We start from the raw sequence: 26,828 nt of genomic DNA, 5'->3' as shown, positions 1-26,828 counted from the left end.
TACAGGTGATTGGTCTAAAGTAGACCCATCAAATCTTTCCCAAGGACTTACCCAAAAAAGCCAGTTTCTGTGGTGGCAGAAAATGTAGCGTAAGGCCATGCTTCTCTCATGTGTACCAAAGAAAGAGAAAGCACTATCTTCAAAGAGGAAGAGAGAATCAGATACACAGACAGGAGCAGAGACTAAAGTCAGAGGCAGAGGTCTGGGCAAGGTCACCTTCCTTCCTGGTTTATATTGTTCCTTAGGCCTGCTGCCCTCCAATCCTTCGGTTTCCTTATAACGAATTCCTTTTTAATTTGTTGTCAGTATATAAATAGTCCTAACTAAAACACTGCAGGAGTCTCCTAATTGTTCTCCTTGCTTCCTGTCTCTCCCTATTCTCATCTATACCCCACGACACTGAGAGACAAGGACATCAGAATCAGTATATGGAAGCTCTTAATTTTTAGATTAAGAAATTAAGATTTTTTTTTCAGTAACCAAAAAGAACCAATGTGCATTTGCTGGGGAGAGGTGACGTGAGGGGAAAGTTAAGTTTTTCATCAGTAAAGCTAAACTACAGTGTAAGAAATAGTTTGAAAAGTTATTGGTGGCAAACAAGTGACTGCATTTTTCTAATGCAAGAGCTGTCCACATTTTTGTTTGAGGTTGACCACCCACCTGTGCTCTGAATTCCAGACTCTTCCAGCCTCTCAGACCACAACAGCAAGCAACATTGCCACCTGCTGGTAGTTAGGGAAGTTACAATGCTGGATTATCTATTCAAAGATTCTCCAACTTCAGGGTTTGAAGCTATCTTTAGAATCCTATTTTTAAAAAAGAAAAGTAAATAGATTCCAATTGTGTTTAATAATTATTCTTATTGTTTAAGTCATAATGCTATTGTTGAAGTATAACTCTAGAAAGGCCGCAATTGTAGGAACTGCTATTCTATTTGAGTAATTTACATTTTTACTCTAGTCAATGCCATTAAATCACCAACATTAAATCAAGCAATTATAGCCGAGATAAATGCATTTTGCAATAAAGGGAGGTTAAAAAGACACGTGTGATTCTCCATTCAGAATGGGTAGAATACATGTAGTTAAATAGAAAGGCATCTTGCCAGAAAGATTCCTCATTGCTGCTCTTGCTAATGGATGGTCTTTTCTTGAGTAAATTTTCAGTGGATAATCTAAGGTTGATAAGTAGTAGAACAAAACTTATATAAAGTTGTTCATTGATTCATGTTAAATAATGAAAGGAAAAAGAAAGAAAGATGTACAAGTAATTTAGGTAATTTATAATACCTTTAAAACCGTAAACATTAAAAATGTATAGGTTAAAAGAGAAAGTTAAAACTATAATTGCAACTATGGAAAAAAGATGCATGCTTACAGAGTGGTGTCCAGGAGGTCAAGCTATGTATCCACTGATGAAACTCTTCGTGTTAAATTGTGTTGGGGTGAACTTCTGGGGCATGGTGAACATCTGCATTTTTCTCTGCAGTACCCCTGCTCTGTAGCAGATTCTGAACTACATGAATCTAGCTTTGACCAAGGTCGAAAGAAGCATCCTGTCCCACTCTCTTATGTAGGAACTTCCCTTGGCCTCTGACTTTATGTGGATCAGATTTCAATTTGCCATAATCCCTCAGACTTGCTCTGACCCTCAGCCCTCTTCTCACTTTAATGTCTGAAAGTCAGCAAGGTCGAATCCACTCCCAGAAGGAAAATCTTAACATTACCCCTTCAAGTACACATACATAAAATTTCTAGAAAACAGTGAAAACAGTTCTTTATTTTGCCCCTCAAGACAATTGCCAACCCATATGGAATGCAATTCCCCTTCTCTCTGGCCTCCTTTCTCATCTTCCAGTTTCTGTCTCTCCTTTTAGTCCCTCCATTATTTTATTCCTTTCTCATCCCTTAAGGTCATTTTATCCCATCCAGTGTTTCCCTTAGTAAAGCTGGAGCAGAAAAAAGGAGAGAGAGTAATTTTTGTTCTTTAAGTCCAGAATAGGGAGGGTTGAATGACAAAGGTACTTTGCAGTCCTTCCTCAAAGTGAAACAGCTGAGGAAAAACAAAAATTTCTCTTACTGATAGTGTTGTGATTTTAAAGCAGAGTAAAGTTTGTCCTTTCTCCACCTATGTAAACTCCCCATTTATTACCATAGCTTGGTAATAACTGGAGGAGAGATGGGATAGGGAAACACTCACCCCAGGAAAGAGATGAGGGGGCTTTGAAGTTCTGTTTGGGGTGGGGGTGGATGCCCCAGTCAATGCCCAACAACAATGCCCCAGTCAGACTTCCTGTGCCCTCCCTTCTGCTAGTTCCCTTTTTCCCTACGGGGGACTTCCAGACAATCTGCTAGACCTACAATTTACAAAGGGTGGCTTGTGTTACAGAAAAGGACGGTAAATGTCTCTTTCATATCAGTTACACAATAAGATCTGTGACCCAACTCTGTATTTATATTCAGTTGCTTAAAACAACAGTCATGATCAGTGCCAAAAAGGGAAAACCAGGCTTTCTGTTGTGTGTCTGACCATCAGACCTACAGTCTATAGATATTTCTCCTGCTATAATTTCTTCCATCTGTTGCATCGTAGTGCAAGGGCAGAGGGAAACTATTCATGAGCTTAAGTAAGATCTATTTTGATGACAAGACAGATGCTGATAGAAAGCCAATGAGAGCGAAACTCAAAGATGCTATATTCTGACTGACCTTGGGATGGGCAGTTTACCAAAAAACAAAAATATCTTTACATTTTTTCTGAAGACTTGTTATGTCTTAACTAATCGTCAGGTAGTTGATAGGAACTACATGCTCCAGTTACTCAAATGTGGGGCTTATCTATGTGCTGGCAGAGGAAGCAGACAAGCCTGTGTAATTGACATAAAATTCAATTCGTCTTATAAAATGGGGTCAGAGTTTGTTTAGTGTTTTATCCTCAAAATTAGACTTACACCTGGGACCCAAGCGGGGCTAAAACTTTCCATATCTAACATTATATTATAACAGGAGTTCTTAATCCTGGCTACATTTTAGAATTACCTCAGCCTATTAAAAAACTACCAGTGCTGAAGCCCAAACCCCGCTCAATTAAATCAGAATCTCTGGGAAGAAGCCTGGGCAAAGACTGTTTGTTTGTGTGTGTGTGTGTGTGTGTGTGTGTGTGTGTGTGTGTGTGTGTAAGTTCCTCAGGTGATATGCAGCCAGTGCTGAGAACTGGTACCATTAGACAGTTTAGAATGGAATGGAAGCAAGCTAACATCCTTACCTCATTTTCATTACATTCATTTATAACAGCCAGATTTGCAAATTGTACTTGAATAACCAACATGACAACAATTTGAAATTCTGACCAATAATTTTAGTCCCCGATGTAGAAATTTACCAAATGGTATCTAGCAGTTTCATGAAACAGTGTAATTTCAATTTATTCCCAAAGAATAATTTATATGCTGGGAGATTCCTTTCATTACCCTTATTTGCAAAGGCAAAATACATCATTCATTTGTATATATTTTTCTCTATACCACATTAGTAATTCACAATCTAGAAATCAATTTCATCTAAATACTATTAAAGCCTACTGAATATACATAAAATATTGTGAGAGCACAATTAAAGAACACATTTTCTTCAAATATTAAATAAATGAAAGCTTATTCAGTGTTTCTGGTGAGCACTCTAAATAATATTTATATAGTCTCTGAATATACACATATGTATACACATGTATACGTGAGGATGTAGATTAAGCTGCTGTAATAAGGACACCCCAAAATACAGTGGGTTAGATAATATTGAAGTTTATTTTTCTCTCATGAAACAACAAAGAGGAAGGTACCTTTTGGTACAAAGAGGCTATTTCAATAGTTAATTTCCAGCCAATGGGAAGAGAGGAAAGGAAAGAGGTGGAGCACATCACTGCTGTTCACATTCCGTGGGCCGGCACTTAGCCATGCACATGCCTAGTTGCAAGGAAGCCTGGGTAGCCATGTGCCCAGCTGAAAACCGAAGATTTCTATTACTAATACAAAGAAGGAGAGAATGGATATTGGGGACAATTCTCAATCTCTACAACATCTACATACATCCCAGAATCTAAATATACTTGGAATACAAAGGAACTATGTGTTTTAAATTTTTATTTTGAGAATGTTTGTTTTTATTATGTATCCTATTAATATTTAAGAAGTTTAAAATTTGTATTCATTTAATCAAAAAGATATTTTATGATATACCATCTTTCCTTATTCATAGCTTTAGCTATGATATGCAAATGATATATATAATATGAATCATGCTATATACTCCCAACTCTATTCCTCAACATTGACTTGGGTTTTTCCAGAATGCAGTAGTTCCACAGAACAAGGTCCAGACAGATATAATGACAAGGTCTAGGCAGATCTGATGATTGTCAGTGTTATTTCTTTTATTTAAATGAATAAATTCCAACAGCTTAGTCATGTACTCTTTTGAGAATCTCATGAAAATCAAATCACAGTTCCTCTATCCAAATATATCAACAATCTAGCAAATAATTTAAGGGGTTTGAGACACCTTCCCCCATGAAGCTTACTTTTAGATTACCTTGATGATATATATAACATAAAAGATTATACCCCTTTCTTCCATAGCAGCCTAGGGAAGTATAGACAAAATCTCTAATCTCTATCCCTGGGACCCACCAATGGAATTCCTAGATCCAAGATGAGACACATAGCACAGGGTCTGGAGCATATTGACTGCTCAATAAATGTTAGTTTTCTTGTATTTCAAGGCCCCTCTGCTACCTGTGAGAATTCCCGGGTGTTCCATGCATTCCCCTTGGTGTCAGTGTTACTCCTTCTATCTTCACCAACATGGATCACACCCACAGCCATGGAAGTTGACTTGGTCAGTTCCATGGCATTAATGCCACTCATTCTTTTGGCATGGACATGGACCTTCTCCCCATCAGTGAGATACTTTTCAATCCTTTTTCTCATGCAGCGTCTGAAACTTCTTCCTACACATGGTATATATATTATTACCTCCTTACAATTTTGGGTGAGAGACAAAATTTATCTTGTGATATAGAAGCTGAAAATGCAAGAAACTTTCTAGAGTTCCTTGTAACTAATGCGTGGGAACTTAGCATAGGCTCTGTTGACTTGATGCATCTACCAGAGTCTTTGAATTGAGAGCTAGTGATATAATGCAGCAGGGTTCATAGACAATGGTCTCTGGCAGCAGTGACAGCTGGCACCAGTAGTGCCAATGTTATTGGCAGCATCTAGAATCATTACCAGTGGGATCAGGAGTACAAGCCACAGTGTCCAGTGATTTGTGGCAATATCAGTGGCTTCCAGGCTGAAAGAGTTCTCCTGAACATTAAGTCATGTTTGCTAAAGACTTCATTTTAAGCTTCCTTTTTTGAACAACAATATTTCTGGTTTCTCCAAAATCACCATGGCATCTTTTTTTTTTTTCACAAACTCTTCAATTTTCACTCTGATATATAGCTTCATGAGAAACTTTGGGGGAAGTAACAATGAATTTATCCACTAAATGTTGTTCTTTCAAAATAACAGATCTAAGAAAACATGCCATTAGAAAGTGACTGAGAGACTCTTTAGATGCTGAGAGCAAGCAGAGAATATAACATTTCCTTTGCTTATATTTCAAGCAGAGAAGGCCATATCCATATATTCATGAATGTTTTTCCACTGCTTGAAACTTTCAGTGGCTCATCATTGAAATGAAATGGAATTGGACTCTGCCATGTCTTGGATTTTAAACTAGAATAACTAACTTAGCTTTTCTGTGCTTTATTTGCTCTTCAATTTATAAATTTTTTAAAAAGTAGAAAGTATATAATATCTATCTCAAAGACATTTATGATATGTATGATACATCATATGTGAAAACCTGGCACCAGGAAGGCACTCAATAAAAATGAAGACTGCTTTCATGAATGTGGCAATCAGAGGCTTTCAGTTTGGATCCCAACCCACCTTTCCAACCTCTTCTCCTATTATTTCTTTTCCCTCTTCCTCTCTTCCCAAGGCTTTGGTGACATGAGATTTTAAAAATCATACCTCAACATGCCATAAACAATTCTAGTAAGTATACAGTTACTTCCATGTTCCCTCTGCTTGGAATGTGCTTCTCCTCTGTTTGCTTATTCACTCTCTCAGGTCCACCTCAGTAGTCCCAGTACTTCCTCCACTCCCGAAACAGATTAATTACTCTTTTCCATGTATACCCACAGAGCTTTAATTAGAGCCCTATCACTGCTCTAATCATTTATCACAGTGAATACACTTTTGATTCTGCTATAGATGAGGAGCTTCTTAAGGGCAGAAGTCATATCTCATTCATCATTGTATATCCCTAATGTCTGGATCATAAGATGTGCTTCATAAATGTTTGAATGAATCAATGAGTAAATGGTAAGAGTTGGAAACCACCAATTTGTATTTGTGTGGGAGCCACAGAGAATGCCCACCTCTCCCAAGAACTAGGAGGAATAAAGTAAGATTGTCATTTAGAAACTAAATTTTAACATCTACATATATAGGCAGAACCATCTGGAAAGGATAGAATGGTTTCCAGGTCAGCGGGACTCCACAGAAACCAACTTGACCATGCTGTTTATTCTATGTAAAGAAAGTCTGAGCCATTTAAAGAATAATGGATTAGTCCTAATAAGCATAGAAAAATAAGGGTCACTGAGGCAAGACTTGATGATGGCCCTTTTGAGCACTTTCCAGGAAAAAAGGAGTCAGGTTTCTAACATTTGCGTCCTAACTGTAAGGTTTCCCACGGAGCATCACAGATTTATTATCTTATTTTATCCCAGTGCTGCTAGGCATTCATATCACATAGTTTCCTGTGTTCTCATTTATGCTCACCTTATACACTTTTCTTATTCTTTCTCATTATAAATTACAAATTGGTTTCTGATTATGATTTGGCTTCTGTGGGCCCATCCACTATAAACTTCAATGAGGACCTCCATGAGAAAACTTCTACACCTTCAAAGCTAAAAAGCAAGCCCAGCCAAATTTCCTTTGGATACTATTTCTATACCACTACCAACTAATTGCAAGATGGACCAATATCTATACCTACTACATAAAATGTGTTGAGAGAAACTTGAAAGAAAACTCTCCTACACCTACTTAAGATGACTTCTGTCATGAGCGTAGCTGAAATTCTTATAGTTGTCCTTCCTTCTAAAAGTGCTGGGAGTTACCTCAGAACACTGGCCAAGTTTATGAGTCTGAGTTCATTAGGCTTTTTGGTTGCAAGGAACAAAGACTGACTCAAGAATTGCCTCAAGAAAGGTTGTGTATTGTAAGGATGCAGGTGGTTCTTAAGAGCAAGGAATGTCACAGGAATTCAGGAAGGTCTGGGGCAATAGGAGAGTCAAGAACCAAGCACGAGAACAAGAGGATTATGATTTTGCCCCTCAGCATCAGAAGCTCAATCATTTTCAGTTTTGTGTACCACCATTAATGGGCTTAAGCTGTCTCTTAATTCTGCCTCTCTGTGTTTTCCCTTCCGTTTTTGTTTAGCCGCTATCATTCATGTTCAGGCAGGGCCTTTGCAACCTGCCTCCTCTGTGCTGCTGGCCAGCCTATAGACCAACTCTCCTTGGGTCAGGTGCTCAGCTCATACAATCACCTGGCTGAGGCAGGGCTTTTGAATGGTTAGAACCCGGTCACCTATGCCTCAGGCACCCAGACGATCTGAGCATGAAGCAGTTCTCATCAGAAGAAGCTGTGGGTTGGCAAGAACTTACTGGTTAATAGAACCTATAATTAATTCATATAGCCAGAGAACCCAGATATAGGTATGTGAATGGGCTAGATCAGGATCCATTTAAAAATACAGAATTCTGGGTTTCACACTAGATCTACTGAATTAAAATCTCAAGGTGGAGGATTAGAGAAATAAATTAATGTATATAAAATCTCTGCAAGTAACCATTGCTTTGGCATTGTGAGGGAACAGAGCTATGTGACGGATGAGAAGTGTCAGTCTCAAGGTTAGGAAGTCTTCTTGATTCTTCTAATAAATTTGTAGAGGAATTCTCTTGTACTCTAAGTGAACGTGTGGGTGAAATCACACTTGAAAAGTAGAAGTGCTAAGGTGAAGTAGATTCCTCTAAAAGAAATAAAAATATATAAGAATTGTTTTCCTGTAGTTCCCAGTGTTTACACAAATGACAAATCTGAGAGACCAGCAAGAACTAATGTTAAATTCAACACCGTGACCTTTTGGTGTGGCCTCATAAAACAGTTGAGAATTGGCTTCATTTTTTTTCCTTATCTATAACAGGTATAACAGTGAAATATCATAAGCAACATGTAAACTAATTTTATCAAAATGCTACCTGAATTATAAATAAAATTAAATTTTCAAAAAATAATTCAGGAAAACCTTTTGCTTTAATGAGAGAAAGCCAATAAACTGTTTTGTGATGTTTCAAAGGCAGAGTTGTTTAATATAAATATATTCTAGTAATATCAATATAAAAATAAGCACATACTTCTGGGTATTATTACCTTTATTACAAAACAAATATTTTATGTTGAGGTAACATTTCAAAGGGTATTTGGCAAAAATCAATTGAAATCTATATACACAATTTTATGTGCAATATATGTAAAGAACTCAGAGGACAGTTTTTCTAGTATTGCACATGGACTGATTTTAGAAAAAAAATAAAGCTAAAAGTTATCTCTTTAAAGAGGAATTTCCTGCTCACACTCTCCCAATCTAATCCATATTATCACCAGCAGTCAATAAGCATGTTCATGGGAGTTCCACAAAAAAAGGTCAAAAATGATAAATTAGTTGAAAAAAAAGTTTTGTTTTTCTAAAACACCTTTCTGGTTCATAGCATGAAAGTGCTCTCACAGACTAAATATTCAATAATATAAGATTTACTACTGCTTATCCCAAGAATAAATAGAATTATCTCGTCTTCATTGGAGAAATCCTATACAATGCTCTGACTCCAGTGTCTTCTCGAAGGCAAACTTGGTTGCCCTCTTCTATGCTGTCACATATTTTGTTCATCCTTTTGTTATAGCACTCACCCTATGGGATTGTAGTAATTCTTGTTTCCCTCATATGTATTCCTCGTTAGCGCTTTAGCTTTATTTTCCCTCTGTAAGCTCCTCAGGAGCAAGAAACAAATCTTAAGCTTCTGTATATCCCCAGCACCTAGCACAGAGCCTGGTACATAGTAGAACCTCCATAACTATTTGTTAGGTTCATGAGTTAAGAACTATTTCAGTTGTGAAGCTATGATGCATGTCTTTCCTGGCTTCCAGTCTCATTGAGTGTGTTCTGGTGTCATTCCACATTATTGAAAACTCTATGGTTGGTGACACCCTAGAAACATGTATAATGTCCAGCATTTCCTTTCAGAAAGAAATGGCCTCCCATTATCTTTCTGATAAAAACACATCAATAAATTATAGTTATAATTTTTTCCCTACTCTCCCACCCCCAAGACTCCTTTACATGAGAGCCACTTCTTAGGAAAGCTGATGTTAATAGCCATCTTGGCAATCATTGTCATCTTGATCCCCAATGGGTTTGTTGTGATAAGCATCGACTGTTAATTTTCTGCTTTCTATCTCAGTGTTTTTTAACTGGCCATGTTCCTCACTGCTTGACTTACTCTCAGTAGAGTTGCTATCTTCTTGTGATTTGCTACTGTCCTGAGAATCGCTGCTATCATCTTCCTCAGACTGGCTGTCCTGCTCAGACTGGCTTTCCTCGCTCTGGCTCTCTGTGGAGTCACTCTGAGACTGAAGGCCCTCCTGGCTAGAGCTGTTCTCTTCCTCAGTGGACTCCGAGCTTTCCTCTGAATATTTGAGGCTCTCATTGGATTCACTGTCAGCTTGCTCCTCTCTGGATTTGCTTTCTGAACTGGACGGTTTACTCAAGCTGTCCTCTTCACTGGAGTCACTGTCTTCCTGACCTTCTTCTGAGTGGCTGGAGGTATTATCTGGATTGTCACCCCTGGACTTACTCACTGCCTCTTCCTGAGATTCACTACTGGTTTCTTGAGATGGCAGGTCAAGCTCTTGACTAGACTCACTGCTGGGGTCTTCTACAGTTTGACTGTCTTCCTGGGACGGACTGTCCTCACTGTCTTCTTTAGATTCACTTTTGCTGTTTTCCCTGGATTGGCTGAGGTCTGCTTCATGGGAGTTGGTGTTTTCTGTGGACTTACTCTTGACTTCTTCCATTGTGTTGCTATCGTCAAGATCACCTTTGTCATCTTCCACAGAAATGCGGGACTTCCTGAAAAATTTCCCACGGGGATACTCCACTGATTGGCTCTCACCTGAATCCTGAGGGCTTGCTTGCTCATCACTGTTCCCTTTTGATTCTTGTGAGTTGACACTGGCACTATTCATTCTGGAGTGGCTTCTCTCACTTCTGATGGTGTCTGGATCATCGCTCTGCATTCCTTCATCATCAAACTCAGAGCCATCCCCATGGCTACTATCCCCCTCACTGCCGCCTCCCACCCAGTGCTCCTCACTCTCACTCTCTTGAGTGAGGTCATCTCCCTCAGGCCTGCTGTCCCTCTCATCCTCACTGTCAAGATCTCTGCTCTCGCTGGTGGTGTCTTGGGCACTGTCTTCCCCACTAGAGGTACTATCTTCACTGGATTGTGTGGTGTCAGCTGAGTCCTCATCATTTCTGAATCTGGAGTTTCCTCCTTGACTCTCTTCAGGTCCTGGGCCATTGTCATCATCACCAAAGGTGTCGTCTCCACTGTCATCTTCATCATCATCTTTATCCATTCCTTCTTTTCCTCCATTCCTAGAGAGGCCACCAGCTGCTCTATGAACATACTGATGGTCATCAAGGACTAGGCCCTCTTCTGATTCGGTGCTGTCACTGCGGTCCTCATTTACCTAGAATTTGGGGTTAACAGACATAGTAAGTACTTCAGGAGGTGACATAGAGGGTGTCATCTAATATCCATTGAGGTCCTTTCTGCTTTCTTCTTTCTATGTCCCTCATCTAACCCATGGTCAATTTTACTGCTCAATAACATCTCTACCAGAGATTAAAGGGGAAAGATGAGGCATTGGAACTCAAGTCATTCCAAATAAACGGGCAAACAAAACAGAAACAAACTCATAAATGAAGGGAATAAGTTGATGGTTGCCAGATGAGAGGGGTTTGGGGGACAGAGGGGAAAAGGTGAAGAAATTAAGAAGTACAAATTGATAGTCACAAAATACTCATGAGGATGTAAAGTAAAGCATAGGGGATATAGTCAATAATATGGTAATAACTATGTATAGTGTCAGCTGGGTACTAGGCTAGTCAGGGGCATCACTTCTTAAATTATATAAATGTCTAGCCACTATGCTGTACACCTGAAACTAATATAAAATGATATTGAATGTCAACTGTAATTGAAAAAATTTTTAAAGGGAGGAAATGTAAAGGGGAATAAGATATTCAAATTTCCAGATTTAAAACAAATAAGTCATGAGGATGTAATGTACAGCATGGGGAATATAGTCAATAATATTGTGATAACATGGTACAGTGTCAGATGGTTGCTGGACTTATCATGGTGATCACTTCTTTAGGTATATAAATGTTGAATAACTATGGTGTACACCTGAAACTAACATAATATTGTATGTTAGCTATATTTTAATAAAAATCTTTTTAAAAGAAAGAAGAAAGGGTGGCCCTGAGAAAGCTCCTTAATTTGCAGACTCTCTGAATTATAATAGAGTGATCCCAACTTCTTCCCTTCCCTACCCCAGCTTACCTCCAGCATGTTGCCTCAGCTGGGAGATTAAATCATATATAATAAAAAATGGCACAGTAGTGTGGTTTCATTTCTATTTTCACTGCTGCCATTCTGCATTGTCCAAATAGCTGTCTACAGAAATATTCCTTATCTTTTTCCAGAACCTGAAGTCTTATTACTTGAATCATAGAATCATTGAGAATTTTTAGAAAAATCTTCATTCAACTCAAGTCATAAGATGTATCTGATCTATATCATGCCTCACTTTAATGTATATTTCACAGTTTTTGGCATGTTTGCTTCATAGTTTTTAGTTTGGAGTTATGATTATTTTCTTTTGTTTCCTTGGACTTGAGCCCTCTACCCTTGTTATTTATTTACTTATTTATTTTCTGGGCTTAGAAGCAGGAGAATGTAGAAGTGCTTATGCTTTGCCAGTTTTAAATATAAGTGTGCTCAGAATTCATGCTTAAACTCTGTTATTGCACCTAGAGAATTCTTAATATAAACAAAAAAATGAACAAATCCTGTGTTTCTGTAAGTTTTCTTTACAGAAGTAAGTTATAAGTAACCAAGTCATAGAAAAGTTGTAAAGCAATGTCCTTCTTATTTATCTTTCTCGATTCCTATTGGCATTCGAATCACCTATAGAGGTGGGACTGTTAATTGCACAGTGGGAGTATGCTTTATCAACATCCCATCCCTAAGGGTTATTTTCGTCTCACCAGGTACCAACAGAGCCCAATCGCTGCATTCCCAGTGGCCCATTAAGATTGTTATATAGAATTAAATTAAAAATATGATACTCAAGAGTTGATTTCCTTGTTCTAGAGTATGGTTTATTAGTCTTAAAGGTCTTAGACATTATATATTCAGTTTATCCACTGGTTCTGCAAAAAGTACTCCATGTGGTTATGACAAAAACTGCTCGTATCTTGCAAATTTATTTTTTTTTAATTTGAGGAATATTCACAGCTGCATAATTGATGTAATAGGTAGAAATATTTAGGAATCTAATTAAAGAATTGAAAGATACATTGTGAATGTTAAATCATGACAAATAAAGTTGAATCATTTCAAGGTCACACACAAAAAAAGAAACTCAAGTCATTCCATTTCATATAAACTCAAGTCATTCATGCTGCAAATATTTCTGAAAAATCTTTATTGAAATCACATTTATGAAACTCAAATCATATTGTAAGTGTGATTTGTTAAAGTAAACTCTCAGAATTTTTTGTAAATTAAAAGTTGGTTTATAATGCTCATCCATCAAATTGTTTGGTTTAAAACCAAGTTTTTAAAACTATTGGGTGATTTTAAAATAACCCAAAGTTTTTTCTAATCAACTCTGGGGCTGTGGGGGAACTGTATTAGGGAAGAGGATGAAATCTTTTCCAAAATGAACATAAAATGTTGTAGTAAAGTATGTATCTCACCCAATCCATGTTTGTACCTCATTTACCCTGGCAGAGGGTTGCCCGTAGAAGGCTCAGCTAGAAGACTGCGACTAGTGTGACTACCAAGGCAGCTTAGTTCTAATTGTGAGCTCAGACAGATTATCTCCACAAATAAAGCAATGAGATGCTCTGCACAGATAAGGAAGGATAGTGAGTCATTATAATTCTGCTTTGGAAAAATTGGCTCTCTTCCCCATACCCTGTAACAGAGCATTCTTGCTAACTTTTTTCTTTTCATTTTTCCACATGTTCCTATTGATGATGTCTGAGTTTCCAATCTGGAGTACAGGGTGATGAGACCTCTCCATCACTAGAGTTTACACTGGTGTGCTGGAACTCAGCATCTGTTTAGCTTCCCATACCTTAGGAGGCAGCCTTCTCAAACAGAGACTGTTACTCTCATTTGAGCTTAGAGAACCCTGAGGTAATAAATTACAGCATCTCCAGAAAAGAGCATTCCCCAGTTCTACGCCTATAAATGTCTATAATGTTCCTCTGACAGACCTTTAGTAAATAGTGGTTAAAAGCCTAATAATTCATCTTCCAATTGTGGTTGAGTATAGAATGCAGTATGGGTCAGAGCTTCAGAGAGAAACCTGGTTCCTGGAATCTCTGGAGCCCCACAGGGTTCAGTTTGAACAAAATGATAGGACAGCTAAGAAAGTAATGACAAATTTGTCTTAGAGAAATGAAGAAAGAGCAGGAGGAGGAGGGGGATGAAAAAGCAAGGCAACGTTTTATTAAATGGATGTAAGCTAAGTCAGCTGTTCACACTCCCAGGACCACAGATGAGACTATTTTAAAGAGAAAGTCATGACTAAAGATTTTTCAATAAAGTTCCCTCAGGGTTCTACTATTCTCTCCTCCAACAGGATCCTTAACATGGAGGAGGTCTCCCGGCCTAGCAGGCACTTCATGCCATGTTAGCCAGACCACCTTTCTCTGCCTGATATGAATTGCTCTAATTGAAAAAACAACATTTGAGATTGATGAATGAGCTATTACTTGCTAGCATGGTCTGTGACCGTGTGTGTGTGTGTGTGTGTGTGTGTGTGTGTGTGTGTGTGTGCGCGTGTGTGTGTTATTTTTAACTAGAGGGAATTTAGGGACTGTCGTGCGGGGCGGCCTGCAGGGCCTCAGCTCCTGCTCCCCACATAAGAACGCAGGACATGGTGAGGCCAAAAAGGGACACCCACGGAGCCATAGGTAGGGGAGTCATACCACTATAGTCTCACTGGAGGCTGGATTCACACGACATGCAACCTGCTGTCCGCTTTTCTGCCTGCCAACTGACCGACTCCACTTGCTAGCTTCAATCTGCCGTGCTAGCTGCAATCCGCTCTTGCTAGCTCAGCCACCATCTTCTTGCTAGCCCCCATTTTCTGCTAGCGTAGCCACAGCAGTTATATTAGTGGCCAATGGCTCACTGGTTATAGCTGACGGCCAACTAGCCACAGCTGATGGCCATCCAATGATAGTTGATGGCCATTTACTACCTAAGCCAGCACTTCCCCATGTGAGGCCGAGAGCCTGGAAACTGCACTCTGGGACTCTGTCCCCACAGGGACACAATGTCTATAATCTGGCCCCAGTGATAAATATGTCCACATCTGAATTCTCTCAGTCATATTTACCTTCTTATTTTATGGAATATTTAGTCAGCATAACCAATGGTTAGAAAATATTATATTTAGAATGGTTGCCAGGTAATTTAATCTAACATTGTTTCCTTCAGCTGCTAAGTAACCTGAAAAGTTTAAAAAGGTCTGTTTAATTACCTGTTCCTCTGAGCTAACTGTACTTTCTTCTGATGACTCACTGCTCTCCTAAAAGGAAAAAAAAATATATATATATGTTACTTGGTAATTCCTGAAGGAAGGAAAAAATATAATACACATCAAATGCTTGTGGTTTGGATTTACTACTTTCCAAATGGCCTAAGGTGATGAGAAAAGTGTTCAAGTTATTTTATGAGATGTTTATGACAAAAAATAAATGAGATAGTTACCAAGGGTGGTGTGGGTGTCTGAGCCAAATGACCCTGTAAAAAAGGAAGGAAAACAAGTTACTCCTTCACAGATGAATCATGTCATCACAAATATTTAGTATAATTTTAGGAGATTTTTAAGTTTCTTAATATGTATTTTATATTTACATGAGTAATAATAATGATGATATGACTTAAAAAATGAATGTGGGATGACAAATGGCCTGAAAAAAACCTTTTTTGATATAAAAGACCTAGAAAAATCATTGTATTTCTGATACGTCACTTAGAGAAAAATATACTTTCTTTGAAACTGGTTGTTCATACAACTTAGAGGAAACGTAACGTAGGAAAACCAGAATGGGAACTCAGAACCCAGATTTAAGTCTCAATTAGCTCCTCGGTTTTGGTTTTAGCCCTGAAAACCAACCATCTTGGTGCTAGTGCTGAAATTCATATATTCCAGGAAACCCCTAAGTCTCAAGTAAACTGCAATAATTGGTCAGTCTATGTGAATTTGGACCATTCACTTCACCTGTCTCATATCAGTTGTTTTTAGAAATTGAGAATATTAACAACCACTGTGTGGTACCCCACAGGGTTGCTCTGAAAATGAAACTAGCTAATGACTACAGAAGCATCTTGAGAACTATTCAGTATGATATAAACTAAAGAAATGATCCATTTTGAGAACATCCACTTTATAAAATTCCTTAGGAGAAACAACTGAACAGAGAAAGCCATTAAATCTTTCTTGAGACACATAAAGTCCCCAAAATAAAAAACAAATACTAAATCTGAAACTTAACTAGTCATAGTTCTGATTTATTTCATTTTTTTAAATCTTGTAAGAATTCTAAGAATGCCTGAGCCACCTCTGGTTCCCTTTCCCCATCTCCTCCTTCCCCTTGAGCCAGGCAAAATCCCAAAGTCCCACGTGGCTTAAAGCTGCTGACATATGGGTGTGAGGACCCAAGGGACAGAGTAGAGCAGGGAGGAGCTGCTATCAATAGGTTTTCAAAGAGCCTCTCAGCAGTGATCCGCTGGGGATATGTCCTCAGAGGAAGGAGCTATAATCACTTCCAGTCTTTGCCCTGTGACACTGCATGCAGGAACAGTGGCAGACTCTAGTCAGTTTTATTTGAAATTAAGGGGTGGAAGGGAGCAAGACATTGGTATTTTTCTCATGCCAAGGCTAGGCTTGAGAACACAGCATGTTTGTGGTACTCTTACAGTCTCTGGTTGAATGAGGGAAAGGATCTACAGTGGCTGCTTTTAAAATTGACCAACCTAATGACTAGATGCAAGTTCATGTAATGTCTTTTCCAGCCTGAGGCTGGGGCAGGACCCGGTCTCAGGCCTCTGACATTATCTTCCCACCACTCATAGCATTTTGTGCCCAAGCTGTATCATACGCAAAAGTCAGCAGAATACAACGTAATGAATAAAACACTGACTTAGCATAAGATTTTAACCCTTACGTGTAGTTCCAATCTTGAGAACCTACTGGCCTCCTAGACCTAGTCAATTCCTGAGAGGGATAGAACACACTGGTAAATAATGTGGATTCTGGAGCCACGGTGACCTGTGTTCAAAGTCTGGCTCTAACACTTATTAACTGTATAACCCAGGCAGACTAAGTTACTCTCTCTGTCTCAGAGTTCCCATTTGTAAATTGTGAATAAAATACAACACCTAATTCATTGGGATATTGTGAAGACTGAGAAAGCTAATGCATGTAAAGCACACAGAACCATGCCTGGAGATGGTTCTTGGGTTATTGAGAGTTAGTAACTATTGGATTATTCAGAGTTAATACTCAGTTAGCATTAGCTGTTTTTCTGAAGACTCTAGTATCCTCTTATTCTTCTTTCTTTTCTCACTTTCCAGGACTTGATGTCCTGCCTAATTAGACTGCTCTTGGCAAAGCATATTTATAGTCCTAATCCTCCAAGGGCAGTCTTGGATCATTGTCATGCATCTCCTTGCACTATTATAAACATCCATTAGGAAAGTAGAGCGCAAGAAGAAAATGCTTCCTCAGCAAATTATCCTATTAAAGTGGAGTGGAAGCATTATATAAACTAGCTTTTCTTACATGAACTACAAATTATAGTTCTTACTATCTATGTTATAAATTATTAATGTGCTCATTAAATCAACAGTTTCAACAATTGCGATGGAGCTACTTTGTTTTACTAATAATATATTACAATAAAAATAATTCAAAAAATCTTATTTCAACTCACCTTCCATTCTTCAGAACTCTTGGATTCAGTATATTGATACCTGGCTACCTAGAAAATTGAGTACACATGGTCAGCCCACAGAGGAATGTCCAAGGCGGCAGCTAGCTATTAACATGCTACCACTTAGGAGCAGTGGTAGTCTAATTTTAGCAAGCCTGAGAATCACCTGGAGACCTGTTAAAACACAGATGGCCGTGCCCCACCCCTACAGAGTCTGTTTCAGTGGGTCTGAGGTCTGACCGAAGAATTTACATTTCTAACAAAGTCCTAGTGGATGCTGCCAGCCTGCGGATGTCACTTTGAGAACCACAGCTTAGGAGGAAGAAAAATGAGAATCATAACTGTATCAATGGCAACTGAAGAGAATAAGGAATAACTTGAATGATATCGTTAAGAAAACAGCTTCCCAAGAAACTACTATATTTATCTGACTGGAACATACACAGCCACCTTTGTTGATATCCAGTGAAACTCATAAAATTTTAGGTATAAAAGATAATTTTCATATAGCCCTATCCTGGTACTTACTGGAAGAGCACAGGACAACCCCCAAAGGAACATAAGCAGGATGCTGGTCTTCATAGCCGGGAGTGACACCTCCACCTGTGATGAAGAACAGATGTTTTTCTCCATGCTAAAAACCATATAGGAGCTTCAGCTTTTTCTATTTAACAAACAACTCATGCAAATGTCCATCAAGTGATGAATAGATAAATAAAATGTACTATATCTATACAATGAAATATTATTCAGCCATATAAAGGGATGAAGTACTGATACATGCTAAAAAGTAGAAGAACCTTGGAAATATTATACAAAATGAAAGAAGGTAGACACAACAGACCCATATTGTATAATTCCATACAAATTAAATGTTTGAAATAGGCAAATCTGTAGAAACAAAGTAGAAAAGTGCCCAGGATGAGGAGATGGGGAGTTGTGGGTTGACAGCTAAGGGTAAATTTTGGAGGTGATGAAAATGTTCTAAAATTGAGTTTGGTGAGGGTTGAACAACTCGGTGAATATTTTAAAAACCATGAACTCTACACTTCAAATAGGTAAAGTATATCTGTGAGTTACAACTCAATAAAGTTGTTTAAAAAACAGAAAAAACCTTACTCCTGAGAGATAAATTTAAAACTTTTCCATGAGGAGCTCTATAAATACTTCTTCATTAACACATAAAATATGATAAATGGAGGGAAAAGTAAAGAGAAATTTCTGACCATTCATATTCATAATTATGCAGCTCGGTGTGGAAGAGCAACCGGGCAAATATATTCCCCCAGAAAACTAACATTGATACCACTGATAGGTGGTGAGCATTTGTCTACATACACACACACATGCACACACACACACACACACACACACACACACACACACACACACACAGCTTTTCAGTCATATCTATAACCTCGTAATAATGTCTAGACAAAATAAATTGGTTTTGCATTTTTTTTCTTGATCTGTAAGAGATGTACTATGGCAGACTTCATATTGCAGCTCCAGAAAGCTCCTAATATCTACTGTGCTACGTTTAGTCGGACATTATACATGATTATGCTAAATTCTTTTAAGTGTCATTCCCAGTACTGAAGGCTCTCGGGCAGATTAAAGGTTTGCAATGCACTTGTGAATCATGCTGAGAGAAATAGGCCAAATCAGACTGCATTTTCCTGGAGGGTGGTTTCATTTCACACCTTAAGAACTGGTGATTTGGAAACAATTTGTTCTCTATCTAAAAGTGGGTGTAATAGATGCTAATGTAAAAAGTTATTGAAATGATTTTGAAGGAAAATATTAGGAAAATTATTACATTTGCCCTGCACTGGTAAGCCCTGCGGCTGCCTTAACAACTAGTCAGATAGACTTCCATACATTTTGTGAAGAATTCTGCAAGTTTATTGCAGACTTCACTTTTGTTGATTTGTTTCTTTCAATGTTAAATATATACTATAACAAGATCTAAGTGAGAGATTCTCAACCTGGCTGTATATTAGTATCACCTGGGGAGATTTAAAGATGCTCCAATGCCCAAATCCCACTGCAGAGTAATAAATCAGTTCACTGGGAGTGGAAAGAGGCATGGGTTTGTTTTTAAGGTGCTCAGTGATTTTAACCCTTGATCTAAGAAATAAGCGTACATTGCTCAATAATGTCTGAATATGCTGAATAATGTCTGAAACACTGGGCTCGAGAAGTCATCTAATCTGATTTTTTAAGTTTATTCAATAAAACAATAGAAATCCTAAGAAAAGGAGGCTAGAAATGTTCCTCATTTCTGCTCAAATGGTCCAACAGAACCTCTCATTTTATATCATGAGTATCATGCCTCTTCAATACTGTCATTCTTTGTTTTGTTTTCTTTATTCTAATTCAGCATAGTTCGTATCAATCCTTGTGTTTTGATATTATTTAAATTCCTTTTTCAAATCCTTTCCCTAATATCAACAGACAAAACATGAAAATGCTCAACTGAACCTAAAACAAACCTAATTTAACATGATGTTACTTCTGAAGGAAACCAGAATATCTCATCCCAAAATATGCCTCTTTCACATAAAAATTATTTTGAGCTGAGGCTCTTGAGAAACAGCAGCTTCAACAACCAAAGTGTTCTTCGATAGATGAATGGATAAAGAAGATGTGGTATATATACACAATGGAATACTATTCTGCCATAAGAAAAGATGAAATTAGTGCCATTTGTGACAACATGGATGCATTTTGAGAATATAATGCTAAACTAAATAAGTCAGAAAACATTGAGAACCATATGATTTCACTGATATAAAACTGAAAACAACAAAGGAATAAGACAACCAAATGAAGAAACAAAAACTCATAGACACAGACAATAGTTTAGTGGTTACCAGAGGGTAAGGGGGAAGGGGAGTGGTAGATGAGGGTAAATGGGATCCAATATATGGTGATGGAAGGAGAACTGATTCTGGGTGGTGAGCACACAATGTGATATATAGATGATGTAATACAGAATTGTACACCTGAAACCTATGTAACTTTACTAACAGTTGTCACCCCAATAAACTTCAATTAAAAAAAAAAAAAGAAGAAGGAGAAGGGCGTTTTGATCCTCCTTTTCCTACCTGAAAGCAGGAGATAAAACTCGCTGTACCAGGAGGAAGGAAGGTATTCTTATCACCAGAGATGGACAATCAAGGCTGATAGAAATCGGTACAAACCTTGATAAACTAACCCTTACCTCCCTAGTCACTTCTCCACAATTTACTACCCCGAGCCCAAACCCCATTTTCTTGTCAATTCTTCACAAATGTACTGTTTCTTTGTCTACATGGTGTAAAAGCTTTCTGCTTCGATCACTTCTTTAGGTCTTGTGCTCTTGTGAAAGCTCCCACATGCATGAAAAAGTTTTAACAAAATTTGTATTCTTTTCTCCTGTTAATCTGTCTTAGGTCGGTTTAATTCTTAGGCCCAGCAGGCGACCCTAAGAAGATGGAGAAGATTTTTTCCTCTTCTATACTTCCCTTTAGTTCCCACAATCAAAACTTTCTTTTAAATTCTTAGGTTCATTTTTTAAGGAAAAGAAAGTTTCCCCTGTGTGTGATACTCTCAAAATAACTGCATGCCAATGGTTTTGGCTTCTTGATCAAATAAAAATTAGGCTGCTCACTATTTTAATTTTCAAAGTGAAATTTGAATAGGGTGGTGATCTCATGCTGCTCTGAAAAGTAGCAAATATTACAGCCTTGATAAAATGCCAATGAATACTGAGTTCTTGTCTGTATTTTCTTTTGCTTCTCTTATCTAAATAGCAGCACCACCAACAATAACAACAAAAAAGGAGATGCACTACACCAATGAATGTTGTGTTTTTTATAAAGGAAGTATGAACTTCCAGTTTTCAAGTTTCTTAGGGATAGAATATTACGAAACCTAAGGAAGATACATTAACTTGCTCATGCTTCTAGAAGTAGCATTTAGCACCCTGACCTAAAATAATAATTTCCCACATGGAGATCTGATTAACTAAAATAAAATGTAGCCTGGGGTCCTGAGGGTGCTATTATTGCCTCCCAAAAAAATATAGTCTGCCATAAAGCATTAAAGAAAGTCAGATCTTCAACTCTATGTTAGAGTTTTAATTAGTAATTTTGATAAAAATAATTACATTTTTGTGAAGCATATTTCCAAATGAGAGCTCCAAATTTTATAAACTTCTTAGGTGCCACCCTAAGAATAGAAGCAGATATGCAGTAGCCCTATTCTGAGTAATAAATTAGCAAAATATCTACAAGCCTGAAAGATATGAGCCCAGAACCCCAAGTTCTTCTTCAGTGATTGGTAAATATAATTTCTACACTGTACGTGCTGTCATTCTACGATAAGAGCATGTAACAAAAGGAAATCAACAACCTCAGTTTGAGTTCCATTTATTTGGAAGGCAGTGTATGTATTACAGTGTATGTATTGATAAATCAACCTTTATCAATTGTTTTCCCAGAGCTGAAAATATCCAAAATGTTTCAGATCTGGAGAAGGAAATTGCTGTTCCTTCTCTCTCTGACTACCCTCAAGTGTAGCCAGAACATCTCTGTGCTCTTAAGTAAGAAAACTTGTTCTGAAATTTCCTCAATGTTAATATTCACTTGTAAAGTACATATCTTCTTTTTCTGAAATGAAAGAGATGGGCCAAAAGAAGGAAATAAGAACTTGAAAAGTCATAAGCTCAATTTATCATGATTAATTTGTTTATTTTTGACTTAGTGTTGTGTTCCTTAATAATACTAATGAACAATTTATCCATTCATTAGCATCAACAATGTTAATGGAGAACATCCAATGTGACAGATACTGTTGTAGGTTCTGAGTGTATAGCAGTGTGTTACAATGATAATAAGCTGGTCTTACAAAAGTAAAATTACCCAGAACCCAACTAACTAGAACATCCATTAGCTAGAATTTCCTTCTATTTTTAAATTAATTTTTATTAAATTTATTGGGGTGACATTGGTTAGTAAATTTATATAGGTTTCTATAATACATCATCTGTATATTGCGTTTGTTCACCACCCAGAGTCAGTTCTCCTTCCATCACCATATATTTGAACCCCCTTACCCTCTCCTAGTATCCTCCCTCTCCCCTTACCCTCTGATAACCACTAAACTGTTGTCTGTATCTATGGGTTTTTTGTTTTTTGTTTATTTGCCTTGTTCATTTGATGCTTTCAGTTAAAAGTTGTTTCATTATTACTCTTTGAAAATAAGGTGTAATTTGGCCAGGACATGAATTCTATCAGGAATTCAGAGAACTAAACAAATATATCAAGACAAATGTCTAATCTTTCCAATCGTAATTGTCTTGAGATCAATTACAACCAACCCCATGTTATATGCGATCAACTAGAGTAAAAATAATTCCTAGGTGTCCCAAAAATTAAGTATAGATTTGGAAGGCCTCTAAGCATCTGAGGCACGTTGGTCCATGTCACCATTTTGTGGTAGGTAAGTGGCCTAATGCCCTTTAGAATACTGTTTGTTCCCATGTTTCAATCAATCAGATCAAAGTAGGTTAGTCTACTTGGCCCTCAGTTAAACAGAAAGTATGGTTCACCAGAGTTTATTGCTTCTGGAAAAGACAGGTTGCTAGAAGTATTGCTATTACACATGGATCTTCTAGATGGCATGCGGAATATGTTACCTGACCACAGCTCCCACCTCTGTTATGGAAGACACACACTTCTGATATAGATGAAGAAGTGGGATAAATATAGCAAATAAAAAGACATATAAACAGGGGTATGTATATAATCCTAAGTTTCCTACATTAGAAAATGTTTTAAAAGACAATTGTATTCAACATTTATTGAATTCTGGCTGTGTGCAAAGCGTCACACCCAGCTAAATAACACAAAAGCATTGTAATGATAACACCCTTGGTTTATTTCAGTGGACTTAGCATATTCTTTCAGTTACTTAGTACATAACAAATATTATTGAATGTTGTCTAGATGAATAGCATTAAGTGGTTTTTAGTTTAAAAGACCATGTGTTAGAAGTCCTACCAGTCCAGTTTAGATTCTTTCATAATGTCCTGTAGGCCATGAACATCACTATATCCATAAAACCTAAATGTAAAAGTTTCTGTTTTGCCAACTAAAGCTAAACTTCAAAAGGACTTTCTATCTGCCCCCTGTTCTGTAAACTTTCCCTTTCAGAACTACTATGCAGAGATCTAATTAAAATACTACCGAAAAAAACACCTGGTTCTATTGACTTAACATGTCATTTTAATATCATTATTTACTGTGGCATAAACAACAGGCACAAAAATGGGAATCATTTTTATCCAAGGCACAGCTCTCCCCATCTTTCTCTGCATGGCGTAATTCCTCTCAGCATGTATACATATTTAGTATTTTCCAAACAACACAACAGAAATCATTTAAAAAAATATTAAACCATGAGAATGTCTTACCCTCCTCAGCTCACAAAGACTTTTCCCAAAAAGTCTCAGCAATCAGGCTGATGTTCGCACAGAGCAAATCTATGCCCAATAAAGCCACACTTCTGTTGATGTTCTGAACATTTCTCTGATGGTGCAGGAATTTAAACTCTGCTTCAGCTCTTCCTAGCCAATCAGCCTTGGGCTGGGGGGTGACTGACATCACAAGGTGTCACCGGGACTCCAGTACACCCACACTTCCTCCAGCTTGCAGAGGAAGAGTTTCCCTAAAAAGCTCTTGTGGTTCCCAAATGACTAGACTAGTTTCCATTAAATTGAAGATCTTCCTAAAGCTTTATTTTGATTTCTAAATATATGTCATTCACATCCATGCGGGCTTGTGAGCATTATAAACAATGACAGTATCTTCCACCCACCGGTAGATCCCAGCAGACGCAAGGATGGGAAAAGGAGAGTCAAAGAGTGGGTAGAAAGTTTCCTGTTAATGTACATTTCCGGGTTGCACATGAAGAACCTACTAAAATACTAGATTTGCCTAAACTGTTGGTGTTGAGAATTGGGCTTTTATTCATTCCTTTTTGTTTTCTTTTAACAACCTCTATTACTTGTCTCCTTTTCCTCTCATCTCCCAACCCCTACATACACACAGAAGTCCAACATTTTTACTAATCTGGTGAAGTATCCACTTACCGAATTCTGTGGTGACTGGAAATGTTAAAGCACCACCCTAAGTTACTTTTGTTTTTAATCAAAAATAATCTAAATCTAATACTTCCTTATTCCCACCCCGCGTCCCCCACCCCAAACTGCTTGCCACAGTTTTGTTTTAACTCTGGCAACTCTTTGAAATCAGAATTGAATTAAGGAGAAGACTGTCTGGGTAGCATCCAGAGAAAGAAATTTCAGAGGGACTGTCTGCCATCACTGAAAATGTAATGAAATGGATAAAATGGTATTGATCAGGACTCTTCAGGGGGTGTATTTGGTGTAGGGAGCTGGAGTGGAGTTGGCACTAACCAAGGAGCCCGCTCAAGTAACAATAGAACCACTGAACAAGTATTTAAAACTGTATGTCCTTGGAATTTAAATTCTTCAAGAGTGAGGATGTTTGTTTTGTTTCCTGGTGTACCCAGTGTCCTAATACCTAGAACGGTTTCTGAGTCATAATAAGCACTCAGTAAGTACTTTTATGAATGACTGAATGGATTGGTTTTAAAATGGGCCAAATTATTAGCTTGCCTGTAGTACCCACATGACTCACTCTGACTTTTTTGCAAGTTTTATAATTGTTGGAAATTGTATTTGATCTCCTAACAACCTGGTTCTAGAGAACTTGGGTGCCTAACTTTGTCTAGGAAACTCATATCAAATATATGGATTCTTATTCAATGTGAACTGCAGGGAATTAGGGAGCACAAAATGAGGGGAGGTATATTTTCATGTAGGGCTTAGAAAACCAAAGATTATATGGGTAAGATATAAATTGCCTATGTTCTGTTCTGCTTCTGAATTACACTTCCTGGTGGTTTCTATCACTGAAGAAACTTATAATTTTTTTAAAGGTTTTTTTTTCGTTTTTCATTGGGGAAGGGGAACAGGACTTTATTGGGGAACAGCGTGTACTTCCAGGACTTTTTCCAAGTCAAGTTGTTGTCCTTTCAATCTTAGTTGTGGAGGGTGCCATTCAGCTTCAAGTTGTTGTCTTTTTCGTCTTAGTTGTGGAGGGCGCAGCTCAGCTCCAGGTCCAGTTGCCATTGCTAGTTGCAGGGGGCACAGCCCACCATCCCTTGCCGGAGTCAAACCGGCAACCTTGTGGTTGAGAGGACGCGCTCCAGCCAACTGAGCCACCCGGGAGCTCAGTGGCAGCTCAGCTCAAGGTGCTGTGTTCAATCTTAGTTGCAGGGGGTGCTGCCCACCATCCCTTGCAGGACTCCAGGAATTGAACTGGCAACCTTGTGGTTGGGAGCCCACTGGCCCATGTGGGAATTGAACTGGCAGCCTTCGGAGTTAGGAGCGTGGAGCTCTAACCGCCTGAGCCAACAGGCCGGCCCCCAAGAACCTTATAATCTTATGTCAGAGCACATTCTGGGAAGATTTTGGCAGATGGTGTTACATACAAGTCACTGTTTGAGAATCTCTCCAACTCCTCACATAAAAACAGATAAAGCAACTTGGTAACAAAACTATACACCATGGACAACATTTATAGCAAACTAAATGTTTTAGTTACCTATTGCTGTATTAAAAGCCACTCCAATACTTTGTATCTTAAAACAATGACCATTTTATTATCTCTTATAACTGAAGCTACAGTTATCTGGGGATTCAACTGGAATAGAATATTCAAAATTGTTCTTTTATATGGTTGTTACCTGTGAGCTGAGATAGTGCCATTATTATGAGCATTTCAATTCTCCTTCGCGGGGCCTCTCCTTGTAGTTTGGCCTTCTTACATGGTGGCTGGCTGGGATCCCAGGGCTTCACAAAATGTCACTTCCTCCACATTGTACTGGCCAAGTCAGTCACGGGCCATCCCATATTCAGAAATAGCCCCTACCTTTGGATGTGAAGAGCAGAATGAATATACAGGGAGCAGAGGAAAGCATTTGGGAGACTGGTTACCACACTACATGACAGGTTACACCCTCAAACTCCAAACAAAGTGACTGAGTACAAACCACCAACTGCCACAGGATCTACAGCATCATCTCTGCGGGAGTGAAGAGCGGGGAGCAGCAGGACATCTGACGGACCTGAGAACAGGAGGACTCCAAAGCAGTCGATAATTATTGCTGGTAGGTGCCAGTGGCACATTATAAAATCTGCAGGATCTGGAGCAGTGTAGCCCCTGAGAATTCTCCAAACAGCCACCACAGCTGCCTTCCAAGAGAGAC

The 26,828-nt window shown here is 38.2% G+C and overlaps 1 protein-coding gene and 1 long non-coding RNA gene across 2 annotated transcripts in view; one reads left to right on the top strand and one right to left on the bottom strand.

The window, feature by feature from the left end:
• Positions 1–26,828, top strand: part of LOC141569643 (uncharacterized) — a 166,420-nt gene that overhangs the window by 101,279 nt on the left and 38,313 nt on the right. The window lies entirely within an intron of this gene.
• On the bottom strand, positions 8,536–24,051 carry DMP1 (dentin matrix acidic phosphoprotein 1). The gene is made up of 6 exons (XM_019731249.3): positions 23,947–24,051; positions 18,015–18,089; positions 17,487–17,534; positions 15,259–15,291; positions 15,029–15,076; positions 8,536–10,930 (listed from the first exon to the last, which is right to left on the bottom strand). The coding sequence occupies exons 2-6, from the start codon at positions 18,066–18,068 to the stop codon at positions 9,548–9,550; spliced, it is 1,566 nt and encodes a 521-aa protein (XP_019586808.3). The 5' UTR covers positions 18,069–18,089; positions 23,947–24,051; the 3' UTR covers positions 8,536–9,547.

The sequence above is a fragment of the Rhinolophus sinicus genome, chromosome 1 (genome assembly GCF_057876585.1).
Source record: "Rhinolophus sinicus isolate RSI-liver-muscle chromosome 1, RSI-T2T, whole genome shotgun sequence".
In the NCBI taxonomy this organism is placed as follows: domain Eukaryota; kingdom Metazoa; phylum Chordata; class Mammalia; order Chiroptera; family Rhinolophidae; genus Rhinolophus; species Rhinolophus sinicus.
This window is presented reverse-complemented; position numbering and strand designations above follow the sequence as displayed.

Excerpts from the sequence above, each read along its gene's own strand:
- DMP1 (XM_019731249.3), bottom strand. The coding sequence starts at position 18,068 with ATGAAGACCAGCATCCTGCTTATGTTCCTTTGGGGGTTGTCCTGTGCT. Across the intron at positions 17,535-18,014 it reads GGTTGTCCTGTGCTCTTCCA|GTAGCCAGGTATCAATATAC; the intron begins GTAAGTACCAGG and ends TCAATTTTCTAG. Across the intron at positions 15,292-17,486 it reads AGAGTTCTGAAGAATGGAAG|GGTCATTTGGCTCAGACACC; the intron begins GTGAGTTGAAAT and ends CCTTTTTTACAG.